The following is a 16,646-nucleotide window of genomic DNA, read 5'->3' as shown; positions in this document are numbered from 1 at the left end:
GAAGGTAACTTCGGGTGAGATAAGGAAGATTATACCAAAGGGAGAAATCATCGTTCCCTCCACAGACCTTTTGTGAAAAATGACATGTTGCAAGAGAATGTTGATTTGGAACTTCCGTCGGTAGCATATTAATTTTGGTTGTGAGAAGTAAACTGAAGGCTTGATTTTCTGGCCTTTGTTGAAGCTAATGAATTCAGCTGGGTCTGATAGAATACAGAACATAGAACAGTACAGCACAGTACAGGCCCTTCAGTCCACGATGTTGTGCTGAACTTTTACCCTAATCCTAAAGTCTATCTAATTTCCACCCCTACCTTATACTATCATCCATATGCCTATCTAATAGCCGCTTAAATGCCCCTAATGAGGTCGACTCCACTGCTCTTTCCGGCAATGCATTCCACGTCCCGACCTCAATAAAGAACCTACCTCTGACGTCTCCCCTATATCTACCTCCACTCACGTTAAAACTATGCCTCCTTGTAATAGCTACCTCCACCCTAGGAAAAAGTCTCTGGCTATCCACTCTATCTATATCGCTGATCATTTTGTACACCTCTATCAAGTCACCTCTTATCCTTTGTCATTCTAAAGAGAAAAGCCCTAGCTCTCTCAACCTTTCCTCGTAAGACCTTCCCTCCATTCCAGGCAACATCCTGGTAAATCTCCTCTGCACCTCTTCTAACGCTTCCACATCTTTTCTGTAATGAGGCGACCAGAACTGGGCACAAGACTCCAGATGTGGCCGAAGCAGGCTTTTGTATAGCTGGAGCACAACTTCACGGCTCTTGGACTCAATCCCTCTATTACTGATAGCTAACAACCCATATGCCTTCTTAACAATTCTTTCCACCTGGGTGGCAGCTTTCAGGGAACTGTGGACATGAACCCCAAGATCCCTCCGCTCCTCCACACTGCCAAGAATCTTTCCATTAACCTTGTATTCTGCTTTCAAGTTTGTCCTTCCAAAATGAATCACCTCCCACTTTTCAGGGTTGAATTTCATCTGCCTCTTCTTAGCCCATGTCTGCATCCTATCAATGTCCCTTTGTAACCTAGAAAAGCCCTTCGCACTGTCCACAACTTGACCCAACTTCGTATCGTCCGTGAACTTACTAATCCACCCTTTCACTCCTTCATCCAAATCATTTCCAAAAATCACAAATAGAAGAGGACCCAGAATAGATCCTTGTGGTACTCCACTCCTAACTGAGCACCATGTTGAATATTTTCCGTCCACTACAACCCTTTGTCTTCTAAGGGTCAGCCAATTCTGAATCCAATCTGCCACATTTCCCCCTATCCCATGCCTCCTTGTCTTCTGCATGATCCTACCATGGGAAACCTTACCAAACATCTTACTTAAATCCATGTATACCACATCCATTGCTCTACCTTCATCCACGTGTTTGGTCACCTCTTCAAAGAATTCAATAAGGTTTGTGAGGCATAATCTACCCCTCACAAATCCATGCTATCATGAATCAAACTGTGCCTTTCCAAGTGATCATAACTCCTATCTTTCAGAGCCCTTTCCAATAATTTTCCCACCACTGACGTAAGACTAACTGGCCTGTAATTTCCGGGGTTATCCCTATTCGCTTTGTTGAACAAGGGAATGACGTTTGCCTCTCTCCAATCTTCTGGCGCTATACTGTGGACAGTGAGGATGAAAAGATCATCGCCAGAGGCCCAGTGATGTCTTCTCTTGCTTCCTAAAGAGCCCTTGGATAAATCCCAACAGGCCCAGAGGACTTATCTAAGTTCCTCAAAATTCCTAGGACATCCTCCTTACTAACATCAAATTCCTCTAGTCTACCAGCCTGTTTCACATTGTTCTCCTCTACAACGAGGTCCCTTTCAGTTGTGAATACCGAAGAAAAGTATTCATTAAGGACCTGTCCTATCTCTTTAGGTTCCACGCACAAATTTCCTTTACAATCATTGATCGGTCCCATCCTTTCTCTGGTCATCTCTTATTCCTCACGTATATGTAAAAAGCCTTGGAGCTTTTCTTGATTCTATATGTCAAGGTTTTCTCATGTCCACTTATAGCTCACCTAAGCCTTTTCTTCAGTTCCCTCCTGGATAACTTGTATCCCTCTGGAGCCTTTTCTGTTCCTTATTTCCTAAACCTTATACAAGAATCCTTCATCATTTGACCTCTCTTGAGAACCAGGTCCCCCTCAGTTAACCGCATCTTCCCTGTCTGCTAGGGACAAACACAATGAGCACACATAGTATGCATTCCTTAAACAATCTCCACATTTCAATAGTGCTCTTCCCTGACAGCATCTGTTCCCATTTTATGTCACCCAGTTCTGGCCAAACAGACTTGTAATTACCCTTCCCACAATTATAAACCTTACCCTGCTGTATGCACCTGTCCTTTTCCATGATGATTGTAAAAGCAACAGAGTTATGATGCTACCGCCAAAATGCTCTCCTACCAAGAGATCTAACACTTGGCCCGGTTCATTGCGAAACACAAATCCAAAGTGGCCTCTCCTTGTGTTGTTCTATCTACGTACTGTGTCAGGAATCCTTCCTGAACACACTGGACAAAATCCATTCCATCTAAACTGTTACAACTAAAAAGTTTCCAAGCAATATTTGGAAAGTTGAAGTCACCCATGACTACAACCCTGTGACTTCTGCACCTTTCCACTATCTGCCTCCCAATCCGCTCCTCCGCTTCTCTGCAACTGTTAGGGGGTCTGTAAAAATACCCCAACAAAGTGACTGCTCCTTTCTTGTTCTTGACCACAACCCAAACTGACTCTGTAGACATATCGTTCTCAAATTGCCTTTCAGTAGCTGCTATACTAGCCCTGACAAGCAATGCCACTCCCCCGCCTTTTTTCCACTCTCTCTATTTCTTTTAAAGCATCTAAATCCCAGAACTTCCAACAACCATTCCTGTCCCTGAGTTACCCAAGTTTCTGTAATGGCCACATCATCGTAGTTCCAAGTACTGACCCATGCTCTAAGTTCATCCGTTTTATTTCTGACACTTCTAGCATTGAGGTATCCACACCTCAAATCATCTCTGTGTCCACAATTACGCTCCATTGACCGCATTTCTTTATTAACAACACTCTCTGTTGTGTCCGTTGGAAGGCTGAATACCTCATCCTCTGAATTACAAATACGGTTCCCCAACCCCTGCCAATCATCCCTCAAGCAAACCTCCATCGCAGGATATTTGTCCCCTTCCGGTTCAGGTGTAACCCGTCCTTACTGTACAGGTCCCACCTTCCCCAGGATGTGCTCCAAATATCCACATAATGGAAGCGCTCCCTCCTACACCAGCCCTGATGTCCTGTTTTCTTTTCCCTCATCTTCTGCATGGGTTCTCCTGAAGGATTTTAGGAATAAACTCACAATTTGCCCCATCGGATGCTTTTCTGGCAGGTTTACTTGACTGCTGATGCTAGTGAAGCTTTATACCAAACATGAAGAGACCATTTGGATTCAAGATGTGATGTGATTGTGCCTGCCCATGACTTCAGGCAACATTCGATGGAGTATGGCATCAAAGGCTACAAGCAAATTAGTAGTCAATGGAAATCAAGGCAAAACACTCCAGTAGTTAGAATCATATCTAGTACAAAGGAATATTGCTTGAGTCTTCGATGGTCATCATCTTACCCCAAGGTCAGCACTGCAGGTTTTCTGCCTGATAGTGCAGCAAACCTTTTATTAACCGGCTCCTATGGGACCAGGAGTCTGCTGGTTGATCAAATACTCTGGATAATCAAGAGATATGCGTAGGTGGCAAGGTGGCTCAGTGGTTAGCACCACTGCCTCACAGCACCAGGCGCCTGGGTTTGATTCCACTCTCAGGCAACTGTCTGTGTGGAGTTTGCATACTATCCCTGTGTCTGTGCATTTCTCCAGCATCTGCAGTTGCCATTATCTCTGAAACAATTTCTTCTGGGTGGTCCGGTTTCCTCCCATAGTTCAAAGATGTGCAGGATAGATGGATTAGCCATGCTAAATTGCCCTTTGTGTTCAGGGACGCGTAGATTAGGTGGGTTGGGGAATGGTTCTGGGTGGGATGCTCTGAAGATTGGTGTGGACTTGTTGGGCTGAAAGGCTTGTTTCCACACTATAGGGTTTCCATGAAATGCAGTAAACACTGCCTAAGCGAAGCTTCAAGGCATCAACATCCCTCAAAAAAATCTACTTAAAAACATCAACACACCTCCTAAAATCAATTAAAAACACACAATAAGTAATAGAAACGATAATGCAGGGTATACACATCATTGTTATACCTGTCACAAACCTCTCAGTGCCTGTACACTCAGTAAGGGAAACCTCAAGCTGGTCAGAGATGGAAGCAGTCACACCCTCCCCACTCCATCCCACAGACACATGCAAACTGAACGTAGCACCAAAAGGATCTTGCATGCAGCTTACTCAGTCAGTTATGAGCAGTGCACCCTGCATTGTGACTTCCCACACTCACCCAGCCTAGTGGTATGGCCATTTCTCCTCCATGACAGAGAATGCCCTCAGGTACTGCCACTTGGTGTGGCTGCAGGGATTATCTCCTTCACCTCCTTGTCATCTGGACAGCAATCTGCTAATATGGCTACTGTCTGGCTGTCTTGGTCCTCAGTCTCATCGGTTTTCTCAGTCAGTACATCTTTCTCCTGCTGCTCGGCTGAGACTTCCTTCTCCACTGCCTCTGTGCTGTTGGTGACATTGGCCATACTTACATTCTCAACTTTCTCCTGCAGGTTTGGTGTTCCAATTCACATCTGGTTTTAATCTTTCAAACTACACTCCTTCACTGAAGTAACTTATTTCTTAACAGTGCCAAACTGTTTCCTATCTTCAGGAGAAACTATATTATTCATCCAGCTTCAAACAGGACTTCTGTGAACCTGAATCCAAAAAGGTTTTCCAAGCTATGAGTGTTTCTCCTGAGCCAAAAAAATCCAAAACATTGTAGCTCAAGCCTAATGATTACATTGTTTATTTTGTTCTCTTGTGAATTAACTTTCCCAATGTAAACAAATTCACATTCCTTCGAGAATTCTACCTCTCCTGCTGTTTTTATTCTAAATAAACTGTGGCTTGAAAAAACCTTATTAGTTAGTCATTAAATTTCTTCATATACATAGACCAAAAGCTAAAAAATATTAAAGAAGACAAAAATCACACACTGTACATCACAATATCCCAACACTCAATTATTACCATCAAGCCATGGGGTCTAATCTTTCTTTATTCATTCATGGAAAATGGGTGTCACTGGCTGGCCCGACCTTTATTATTCAAACCTAATTGTTCTTGAGATGGCAATAGTGTGCTGTCTTCTTGAAATTTTGCAATGCATTTGATGTAGGTAGACCCATAGTGTTGTGAGAGAAGGAATTCCAGGATTTCGACCCCACAACACTGAAGGAATACAGATATATTTACAAGCTAGAATGGTGTGCGGCTTAGAGATGATTTTTTTTTCAGTTCAATTCAAATTCCTCAAATAATGAAGCATTCTAGGCCTGCACTCAGAAAGACTTGGAGGACATTCAATCTTGGGCTGTTACGAGGCAAGAAACATTTGTATTGCAGAAATGCCAGGCAGTAACTACCTCAACAAGAGTGATTCTAATCACTTACCCTGACATTCTAAAGGATTACAATCATTGAATTCTCTCAGTATTAATATGCAGGATTCATCATTGACCAGAAATGTAACTGCACTAGCCATGCAAATACTGTAACTCACAGAAATGGACACAGTTTGCATATTATGTGGTGAATGGGTCACTTGCTGACTTTCTGAAGCCTTACCATCATCTAAATCAACATGGAATATCAGCCCACAGGCTGTCAACCCACAGTAGGCATTCACTTTTTTGGGGTGTGAGTTTCATCGTGTGGTCAGGTGACCCATGACCTCCAGGATTGTGACAGGATTATTCACTTTTTTTTATGAGCATGGATTAAAAACTCAAAATGGGCAAGCCACATTTAGACCCAACTGGACACTGCAATTTGCAAACTGTAGAGCTGGAACAAACAGCATTCAAGTAGCTAGGCTTTGGGCAATAAAATTCTTGTCAAAACCAGATACTAATAGCTGCATTGTTTCAGAACTAACCTTTGCTTACACCTTCAGTGAACCTGTTTTGTTAGAAGAATGTTACGCACACTTGGTGGCATCCAGCTCAGTAAGAGACTTGAGATATTGCATGACAAGGACAGCACTTGACAGCTGAAGGTTCAAAACCACATCTTGCAACCTTCAAGTATGCGATGTAATCACTTCATTGGATCTGCTTGTCCCACCTGATGCTGGTACTGGACACAGGACACAGAATTTTCAAGAAAGATGTGAAGAGGGGCATAATAGGGAGCCTGGAGCCCCAGGTACTCTACCTTTGCATCTTCATCAATGACATCTTCAGAGAACATATTTGACCAGCAGCCGAGCTACACAGCAACTCTAACTTCTTGTATCTCATGTCAAGCATCTTCAGACAGGCAGACCCAAAAGACGACCTTGGTGAGATGATCTGATGACCAGATTCACCCTCAGACATGACCAAAATATTGACTGCAGATCCTGAAACATCAGCCAACCCTCAAAGACTGAGGAACAGCCTGACCCAGCCTTATTGAATGGGTACTACTAGTTCTTCCAGACAAACAGTTCAAATACAATGTTAGGGGCCTATGGATAGGGTGTAATGAATCCATGGATGTGCATGTCAGAAGTAGATAGCTGGTATAGATTTGAAACTGTTTACTTACAAATTTAAGACTATTTAGTGAAGAGTCCTGTGGGGAGATTGATAGACTTTGATAGGGTTTAATTAAAGTACAAAAATAAAGTCTGATAAATATTGCTTTCTCTTGATAAAGAGTTCACTAAAATTGTACTGGACTTTCTCCTGGCTTTCATTCCCTTTGCCTACCTCACTGCATAATGTGTCTGAATCGAAAAGGGTTATTGCAAACCGGTCAAAGTTAATAGGTTACATTTATCAGCCTTTCACCTTACAACAATAGACAATAATTATTTTTCAGGCCCACGTTCATTTGGTTATTATTCACATAAAAGTCCTCACATTAAGTGGTAAATGGCTATTTGATTACAAGACCTTGCTGTATATACCTTCAGCAGGAGCTGAAATTTTGACTGGATTTTCCTCTTGGAGATGCAAACTTAGATAAACTATAGCATTCCTCTCAAAACACCAGCTCAGATTAGTTAACTTGGCCCAAGCAGGAAATCACACCAAAAACCTCAAATCAATTGTACGAAGGAGATCACATCCTTAACACATTGTTGTGATGAGGAGATAGTAAGAGCTGCCAATGCTGGAGTCAGAGATAACACAGTGTGGAGCTGGAGGAACACAGTAGGCCAGGCAGCATCAGAAGAGCAGGAAAGTTGATGTTTTGGGTTGGGACCCATTTTTCCTGCTCCTCTGATGTTGCCTGGGTTGTGTTTAGGAGATGGCTGCGCACAATTTGGCTGTTTCATTTTCAACGGCAACTGCAATTAAAAAGTATCTCATTTACTGTACAGCACTTTATGGCATCCTGATTCTGCAAAAATTGCTATATGAATGAGGGTTTATTTTCAATTTTCTTAACTTATTGGATCAGAACAAAGGTGTAAACAGAACAACAGCTGTATGATGAGAATCAGGACATGGACTTTTTCTCCTTATAATGTTGGAAGGATGTTTTCCCTGTTACAGGAGTCTAGGCTCAGGGGACAGTTTCAGAATAAGGGTTGGGCTATTTAGAACTGAGATAGGGAGGAACTTCTTCACTGAGAGATGGTGAATCTTTAGAATTCTCTTTGGAAGCTCAGGTGTTGAGTACCTTCAAAACAGACATTGATAGATTCCTACATACTAAAATCACCAAGGGGTATGGGGATAATGCAGGAAAACAGTATTGAAGCAGAATACTAGCCATAATTTCATTAAGTGCCAAGACAAGCTTGTTAGGTTGAATAACACTGCCCTGTTAATAAAATGTGAGGCTGGATGAACACAGCAGGCCAAGCAGCATCTCAGGAGCACAAAAAAAGATGCTGCTTGGCCTGCTGTGTTCATCCAGCCTCACATTTTATTATCTTGGAATTCTCCAGCATCTGCAGTTCCCATTATCTCTAACACTGCCCTGTTCCTGCTTTGGTTTGCATCATTTTTCTAGCATTCCTAACAGAATTCGCAAGTTACGGATAAAAGAAAAAATACAGCTATCTATCTTTTAAGTTAACACCTTCTATTTATATATTCCCTTTAATTGAAGAGATTACATAAAGTTGGCCATTAAAGCAAAGCTAGTGAGAACAGTGATGATATACATCAGCAACCCACTACTCAACAATGGTGGAGGAGTTAAATAGTGCTTTAGTTAATGACTGAAAATCAATTTCTATTTGGCTATTTTACATAAGGATAAGCAATGGTTACCTAATGGGTTATATTTCAATTTTAAGAAGTGTTTGTTTTCACAGAACCTGGTAATTCCAAAAGCATACGAAGAGAACATGATCATCAAACAAAGTAATGAATCATTGTGGCACGATGTAGGCTAGTAAAAAATGTAAAAATGAGCACCAGTTTTATAAATAACTAACCTTTTCCAGATAATAACCTAATGTTGTCCAATTAAAGTTCCATTTAATAAACAAAACAATCTGTAGCCAAGCTTGAAACTGGCTTTTTTTGATCAGTTTGTCATAGTTCTGGTTAAAGCATGCATAATTTTGGTTAGCAACGGCCCTCTAACCTGTCAAAGACTGTCAACTCACGATGTTAACACAACTCAGGCTTATTCAGAACATACAGTAGTTCTCACTACAAAATTGATCAAAGTTCAATTTACTGATTGGTCAGTGTGATTACATGTTAGTCACTGGATGTGTTTTTTGATTGTCATTAAAAAAACTGGATTAAGAGGCTGAAAAGTAATATTTCCAAACAACAAAGCTGACAAACACCAACACAGATAAATAATTCAACTGCATTAGTAACTACTGCTGCAGAAAATGAATCGCTGAAGTAATATGTCAAATTTACACAACAGTTAATGAAATGCATGGTTGCAATGTCAGTTGGATGAACTAAAAATCATCTGTAAACATCAGACTGTCAACACTTGAACCTTAAAAAAATTGAAGCATTTTATTCCAATGACAAAATCTTCTAATAATGTCATTATTTCCAAGACATGTTTCAAACAAAGCCTGGGTGAATAATTTGGGAGAACTGTCATGTTTCAAACAATTCACAATCAAGTCGATAATCATTTGGAAAGTTCCAGGTAACATACTTGTGTCAAATTTCCAGCATTTACATTATTTTGCTTTGCTGTCCTGGTATTACTTTTTTTCCAATGTAAGTTCCATCTATGCCTGTTAGACAAGAAAGTCATTTATTTTCCAATTATTCACTAGCCTCCTAACCCATAGGATTCCCCTATATCCTGTTGAACAGCATGTTACAATTAGAGGCCAAATAATTGTGCCAGCTGTCCATTATAAAGACTTTTTATGGAATTCTACACAAGAATTTACTGTAAATGGAGAGCTGCAAAAGAGCAATACTCTCTAAAGAAGATCTGTGAACAAGACCAACAACTATGCCTCAACTAATCAAACTGAAGAATTGTTAATGAGCAGTGCAGAATGTTAATCAAGAAAAGTGAGAATACTTAATTCCTAGCAAAATAATGCAAACAAACAAAATAAAGGAAGGATAAGAAAGATGGAGCTAAGAGAGACTAGACAAACATAAAATATATATTTTATTGAAACTTTTATTATTTAAATTTCTATAAAAATTACATATTTGTGAAAGTTAATTTTCAGGGCAAGAAGGTTGTTTGACAGTAATATAGATCTTTTTAACAGTGTTAAAAATGTCCTATCGCTGGAATAAACAAGCCCTAACCTTTACTGGTGGGGTTAGTGGGCATTTGTAACATTTGCAAAGAAATTTAAAACCTTGTAGCATGTTTCAATGCCAAACCTCTTGGTAAGATATTGCTACACGGAAGATTTTGCTGGGGCAGGTCAAATTGGAAGAAACTTCCTGATTTGTCTGTTTACTCTGCAAACAAAGTAATTGTCCAATATGCACTTTACTGATGGGTAATATTGTTAGCGTCCATCACTTCAACAGCAAATAGCAATGTTGGGTGAATATGTTTTGGCAATTTTCAACTTAATAGAAGAACCAGTAGGCAGCATGTGGTGCTTCACAAAGTAGTAGGTTAAGAAAAGAACACATTTCCCACATACTGGGTTACTAACTCAGCACTGTTATTGTAGTGATAAAGAGAGTGTCTTCCTTCAAAGAGGGAAGGAAAATTAATAGGACAGTCATTCTGTGCACTTCCTGAATATTTCTTCGGCTGAGATACTGATTGAAAGTCATCCATCTAAGTCTATTAGAGTAGAATGGTGTATGACATGGGAAAAAAGAACAGAAAGGATAGTGAAATGTATATTTCTACACAATTTTGGAAAGGGCAGAATGAATGGAGATTTCCAAACCTCTCAACTTGGAAGCTGGCTGGGCGATTTAGGAACCCAAGCTACAATGTAGACTTCCTACCAAGAGCATCAGACGACAATCATCCTTGAGAGTTTCTCATGAAAAGTTTAAAAAATAGTTACAGATTCCTGTCAAACTAGCTACAAAAGTAATGACAAAGGTTTTCAATTTCCAAGTAATAAACTTCATTCAAAACTGATAAGTTTGCAACCAACAGAATAGAAGCCATTTAAAGAAATTATTTAGAGGGAGCATGAATGAACCTGCCCAACCAGTTTAACTGAGATAACAAGGTGTAGAGCTGGGTGAACACAGAAGGCCAAGCAGCATCAGTGGAGCAGGAAAGCTGACGTTTCGGGTCTGGGCCCTTCCAGTTTAACTGATGTCTTGATCTGGCATTAGAAGGAATAATGGAGAGAAAACAATATCTCTAGTCAGATGGATTCTATCTTAGAGCAAATATTTACACATGTTAACTTTGTTTGACAACATCAAACCTTACAATTATAACACACAATTTATTACAACAGAAGTTTGTACTTATATAGCAAAATGTCTCAAGGGCCTTAGTTTGCAGACATATAATCAAAAAAATCTGCCAGTAAGCAAACATTTGGAGGACTAATCAAATGCTTCGTCAAGACGATAAGTCCAAAGAATGGTTTTAGAGCTTACAGATTCACTTCATCTCCATGGAGGTTTCCAAATCTGTGCACTGACTACTTCATATTCCATGCTAACTCCATCATGTTTGCTGCATTCTACCACATGATCTCAGACACTGGGCTCCCTTCATATTATCATTTCCTTATTTTTGTTTATCATCAGGTATGCCTCACCTTATCAACACTATGCAAATGTAACTTGGGTCCCTATCCATTCATGTGTTTGCACTTTTGGCAGCCACTGTGAACCCTAGTTCGCAAATTCTTTCCCTCTCCCCTCCTCCTTTGTCTGCTATCCTATCTTTTATGTATCTGATCACACAGTCACACTAACCTCCATTTCTCAACTCTTGGCTACTTTGTTGCAACCTCACACCTCATATGTGCCAGATCACATGATCACTACATGTCACTTTTCCTATTCTCCTACTGCCATTTCAGCAATGAATCTGTGTTGCATAAACTCATAGAATATCTCTCTTTCTGTTGACATTTTGACAAAGGCTTATCAATACATCCACTATATCCTCCCTAATAGTAGCAGTGAAATAACAGTTCATTTCTTCTCTGTTGTTGAACCCTCATGCTCCACTGGCTCCAAATTAAAGTAACTGAAAAAAACATTTTTTTCTGTAGAGATCTCGTCAGCAATCTTCAAAAGGATCACTGATCAAGCAGCTGGACTCAGAAGCCTGAATCACAAGTCCTTCACTCACTTTTTTCTGAATTTTTATGCAAAGTAATTAAACATATTATCCATAGTGAAATCAAATGGCACTTGATCAGCAATAACTTGCTCACTAATGTCCTTGTTGACCTTCTGGGTCCAAAAAAATTCTGATCCTTATGTCTAAGTACCTTTATTGCATCACCCCTCCCTATCTCTATAACATCTACTATCTCTAAAATCACCCAGAACTCCTCTCTCCCTGACACTTATGCATACTCCTCTGCCCTCTTGACCCTATTATTGCCAGTTCGGCCTTCAGTTGTATAGGTCTTCTGGATGATCCTCTTTTGAGTGCGACTGCCTCTCCATCTCCTTCTAAAGAACAAAACATCTTGTTTTTATCATAACTTTCTTGTAGAAAATGATCACAAAATGCTCCACAGAAGCATAATCTGACAAAAATGAACACAAGCCGAAGAAGCTGACATTATCCAGCTCAGGAAGACTGCAGTCATTCCATTCTTATCTATTTGATGAAGTAAGTTCAAATGTTTGCTTTTATATCAAAATTATTTTTGTTTTGATCATAAAAATAGAACTCCATTGAAGGAACTTTTAGAATGTCTATCAGTTACGTCAAAATTTAAAACATGGTATACTCTATGACAAATGATGACATTTAAAACTAAATAATGTGATTTCTTTCATTCTTGAAGAAGAGGCTTTAAACATACTTTTGACTCTATAACCTTTAAGACTAAGCCTGAATTACAAAGGGAAGGAGCAGTGCTTGTGGTGAGGTGTATTCTCATGAACTTGTGCATTTTTCAGTGGTTTTGTCAATCTCCTGCCAGACTTACACATCTAGCTGTTCCTGGATGGAAGGGTGGGTAGTGACTTTTGGCAACTGGTTTTGCTCATGTGAGAAATAAACAAAGTATTTATGCAGAGATAGTAGGAACTGCAGATGCTGGAGAATCTGAGACAATGAAGTGTAGAGCTGGATGAACACAGCAGGCCAAGCAGCATCATAGGAGCAAGAAAGCTGACGTTTCGGGCCGAGACCCTTCTTCAGAATTGGGGGAGGGCTTGGAGATTCTGAAATAAATAGGGAGAGACGGAGAGGCAGATGGAAGATGGATAGAGGAGAAGATAGGTGGAGAGGAGACAGACAGGTAAAAGAGGTGGGGATGGAGCCTGTGAAGGTGAGTATAGGTGGGGTGGTAGGGAGGAGATAGGTCAGTCCAGGGAGGATGAACAGGTCAACGGGGCGGGATGAGGTTAGTAGGTAGTTGATGGGGGTGGTGCTTGAGGTGGGAGGAGGGGATAGGTGGAAGGACAGGTTAGGGAGGTGGGGACGAGCTGAGCTGGTTTTGGGATGTGGTGGGGGAGAGAAGATTTTGAAGCTTGTGAAGTCCACATTGATGACTGTATTGGCACCGCCTCATGCTCCCACGAGGAGCTCGAACAGTTCATCCACTTTACCAACACCTTCCACCCCAAACCTAAGTTCACCTGGACCATCTTTAATACCTCTCTCTCCTTCCTGGATCTCTCTATCTCCATCTCCGGCAACCACCTAGAAACCGATATCCATTTCAAGCCCACCTACTCTCACAGCTACTTAGAATTCACCTCTTCCCACCCACCTTCCTGCAAAAATGCAATCCCCTATTCCCAATTCCTTCACCTCTGCCACATCTGCTCCCAGGATGAGGCACTCCATTCCTGTTCTTCTCAGATGTCCTCGTTTCTCATGGACCGCAAACTCCCATCCTCAGTAGTCAAAAATGCCCTCGACTGTGTCTCCCGCATTTCCTGCAACTCATCCCTCACAGCCCCTCCCCGCAATAATTAAAAAAAAAGAGAATCCCCCTCATCTTCATGTACCTCCCCACCAACCTCCGGATCCAACACCTCATCCTCTGACATATCCGCCATCTGCAATCTGACCCCACTACCAAAGACATTTTTCCCTCCCCACCCTTATCTGCCTTCCGGAGGGGCCACTCTCTCCGTAACTCCCTTGTCCGCTCCACACACCACTCCAGAGCAACCACACCCAGCACTTTTCCCTGCAACCGCAGTAAGTGCTACTCCTGCCCCTATACCTCCCCCCTCACTCCCATCCCAGGCCCCAAGATGACTTTCCACATCAAGCAGATGTTCATCTGCACATCTGCTAATGTGATATACTGCATCCGCTGTTCCCTTTGCAGCCTCCTCTACATCGGGGAAATCAAGCAGAGGCTTGGGGACCGCTTTGCAGAACACCTCCGCTTGATTCGCACTAAACAACTGCACCTCCCAGTTGTGAACCATTTCAGCCCCCCCTCTCATTCCGCAGACGACATGTCCATCCTGGGCCTCCTGCAGTGCCACAACGATGCTACTCGAAGGTTGCAGGAACAGCAACTCATATTCCGCTTGGGAACCCTGCAGCCTAATGGCATCAATGTGGACATCACAAACTCCCCTCCCCCTACTGCATCCCAAAACCAGCCCAGCTTGTCCCTGCTTCTGTAGTCTGTTTTTCCACTCATCCCCTCCTCTCCCCTCAAGCTCCAACCCACCCCCTTGACCTGTCCATCCTTCCTGGACTGACCTATCTCCTCCCTACCTCCCCACCCACACTCACCTTCACTGGCTCCATCCCCACCTCTTTGACTGGTCTGTCTCCTCTCCACCTATGCAGATGACACTAAAGTTGGTGGAGTGGTGGACAGTGTGGAAGAATGTTGTAGATTGCAGGGAAAGTTGGATAAACTGCAGAATTGGGCTGAAAGGTGGCAAATGGAGTTCAATGCGGATAAATGTGAGGTGATTCACTTTGGGAAGAATGATAGGAAGGCAGAATAGGGTCAATGGAAAGATTCTTGGTAGTGTGGATGTGCAGAGGAATCTTGGTGTCCATGTACATAGATCCCTGAAAGTTGCCACCCAAGTTGATAGTGCTGTTAAGAAGGCTTACGTTGTGTTAGGTTTTATTGGTAGAGGGATTGAGTTCCGGAGCCGTGATGTCATGCTGTAACTGTACAAAACGCTAGTGCGGCCTCACTTGGAATACTGCATGCAGTTCTGGTCACCCCATTACAAGAAGGATGTGGAAGCATTGGAAAAGGTGCAGAGGAGATTTACCAGGATGTTGCCCGGTCTGGAGCAAAGGCCTTATGAAGAAAGGCTGAGGGACTTTGGTCTGTTCTCATTGGAGAGAAGAAGGCTAAGAGGGGATTTAATAGAGACATACAAGATGCTTAGAGGGCTAGATAGGGTGGACAGTGAGAGTCATTTTCCGAGGATGATGACGTCAGCTTGTACGAGGGGGCATAGCTACAAATTGAGGGGTGATCGATTTAAGACATATGTCAGAGGCAGGTTCTTTACTCAGAGAGTGGTAAGGGCATGGAACAGCCTGCCTGCCAATGTAGTTAACTCAGTCACATTAGGGGCATTTAAACAGTCCTTGGATAAGCATATGGATGATGATGGGATAGAGTAGGGGGAGGGGTTTAGATTAGTTCACAGGTTGGCGCAACATCGAGGGCTGAAGGGCCTGTTCTATGCTGTATTGTTCTATGTTCTATCTTCTCCTCTATCCATCTTCTATCTGCCTTCCCCTCTCTCCCTACTTATTTCAGAGCCTCCTGTCCCTCCCCCATTTCTGAAGAAGGGTCTCGACCCGAAACGTCAGCTTTCCTGCTCCTATGATGCTGCTTGGCCTGCTGTGTTCATCCAGCTTTACAGTTTATTATCTAGGTATTTATGCATATTTCTATGTTGTTTTGCTTTTCATATGAAAAGAACAACTTTGTCTTTACACGATATAGTAAACGTGGACTATTTTGTAGTTTTTAACTGAAAGACTTTGCATAGAAAGTTGAAGGAATGCTGATAGAACAAGCGTGCCATTCAGTTTCTCACCACAAGTAGCCAATGACAAACCAAAACTGATGTCTGCATTCTGCAGCCAAGATATTACGGTACTAAGCACCAGCGGGAATAGAAGTTTGTAATGAGACAGAATTCCCTAGAAGCAATCAGTTGTCAAGCCAGGGGAAAGAAGTTTAAAAAACGTCATTCCAATACGCAATAATATTCCACTTTATTGTTAGGGTACTAAATATGCAGTATCTTTGGCTCAGTTATTTCTACAAAGATATTGTTTTGAAAAAGAATCTAACACCAAGTACATAATGATGAGGTCTTCCAGTCTCTGTGATAATCTTTGACAACAATGCTAACACTGTCATTCTGGCCACAAGAGAAACATGCATCTACTAAGCTCTGACCCTCTGAGCCTTTTATCTGTGTGTGTACTCTCCACAGGCTGAACAAATAAAGGCTAACTGATAATTTACACATGAATCAACTTTTTTGAAGAGTAGGCACCAGAGACAGTCCTTTTCTCTGTAGCTGGGAGAATGGCAGTCAGGTCTAAGATTGTCTCCGCAGCAATCATTCAAGTAAACAGCAATAGATTAGAAAATGGTAGATCAGCAAAGGGAGGCAGTGCAGTGAGATAGATAAACATGACAGTAACAAAGGATGAGATGAATGCAGACTTCATGGAGAGTTCTACTACATCCAACTATAACACTGATGCTCTTTTTACCTTAAAGCAAAGGGCAGGTAATGTGTTTTACACATTTAAAAATGCTACCACAGTAATAGGCTGCAGGAAAATATCCAATAGCAAGTGAAAGCTTATACATCGTGAAAAAGAAAAATAGTGAACTTCACATACTTCGGCCTCACACACAACCAGTAAAA

The 16,646-nt window shown here is 41.7% G+C and overlaps 1 protein-coding gene across 8 annotated transcripts in view; it reads right to left on the bottom strand.

The window, feature by feature from the left end:
* The window catches only part of fam172a (family with sequence similarity 172 member A), a 534,183-nt gene that overhangs the window by 9,750 nt on the left and 507,787 nt on the right, over positions 1–16,646 (bottom strand). Inside the window, exon 11 of one of the 8 annotated variants that reach the window (XM_048526912.2) lies at positions 9,859–10,933. The exons of the other annotated variants lie outside the window; for them this stretch is intronic. Coding sequence (XP_048382869.1) covers positions 10,917–10,933 — 17 coding nt within the window. The 3' untranslated portion in view covers positions 9,859–10,916. Of the gene's footprint in view, positions 1–9,858; positions 10,934–16,646 lie in introns of those variants that run through there. 8 annotated transcript variants of the gene reach the window in all.

This window comes from Stegostoma tigrinum, chromosome 3, assembly GCF_030684315.1.
Source record: "Stegostoma tigrinum isolate sSteTig4 chromosome 3, sSteTig4.hap1, whole genome shotgun sequence".
Taxonomy (NCBI): Eukaryota; Metazoa; Chordata; class Chondrichthyes; order Orectolobiformes; family Stegostomatidae; genus Stegostoma; species Stegostoma tigrinum.
The sequence above is the reverse complement of the archived record's forward strand: the minus strand, read 5'-3'. Positions and strand labels throughout refer to the sequence as shown.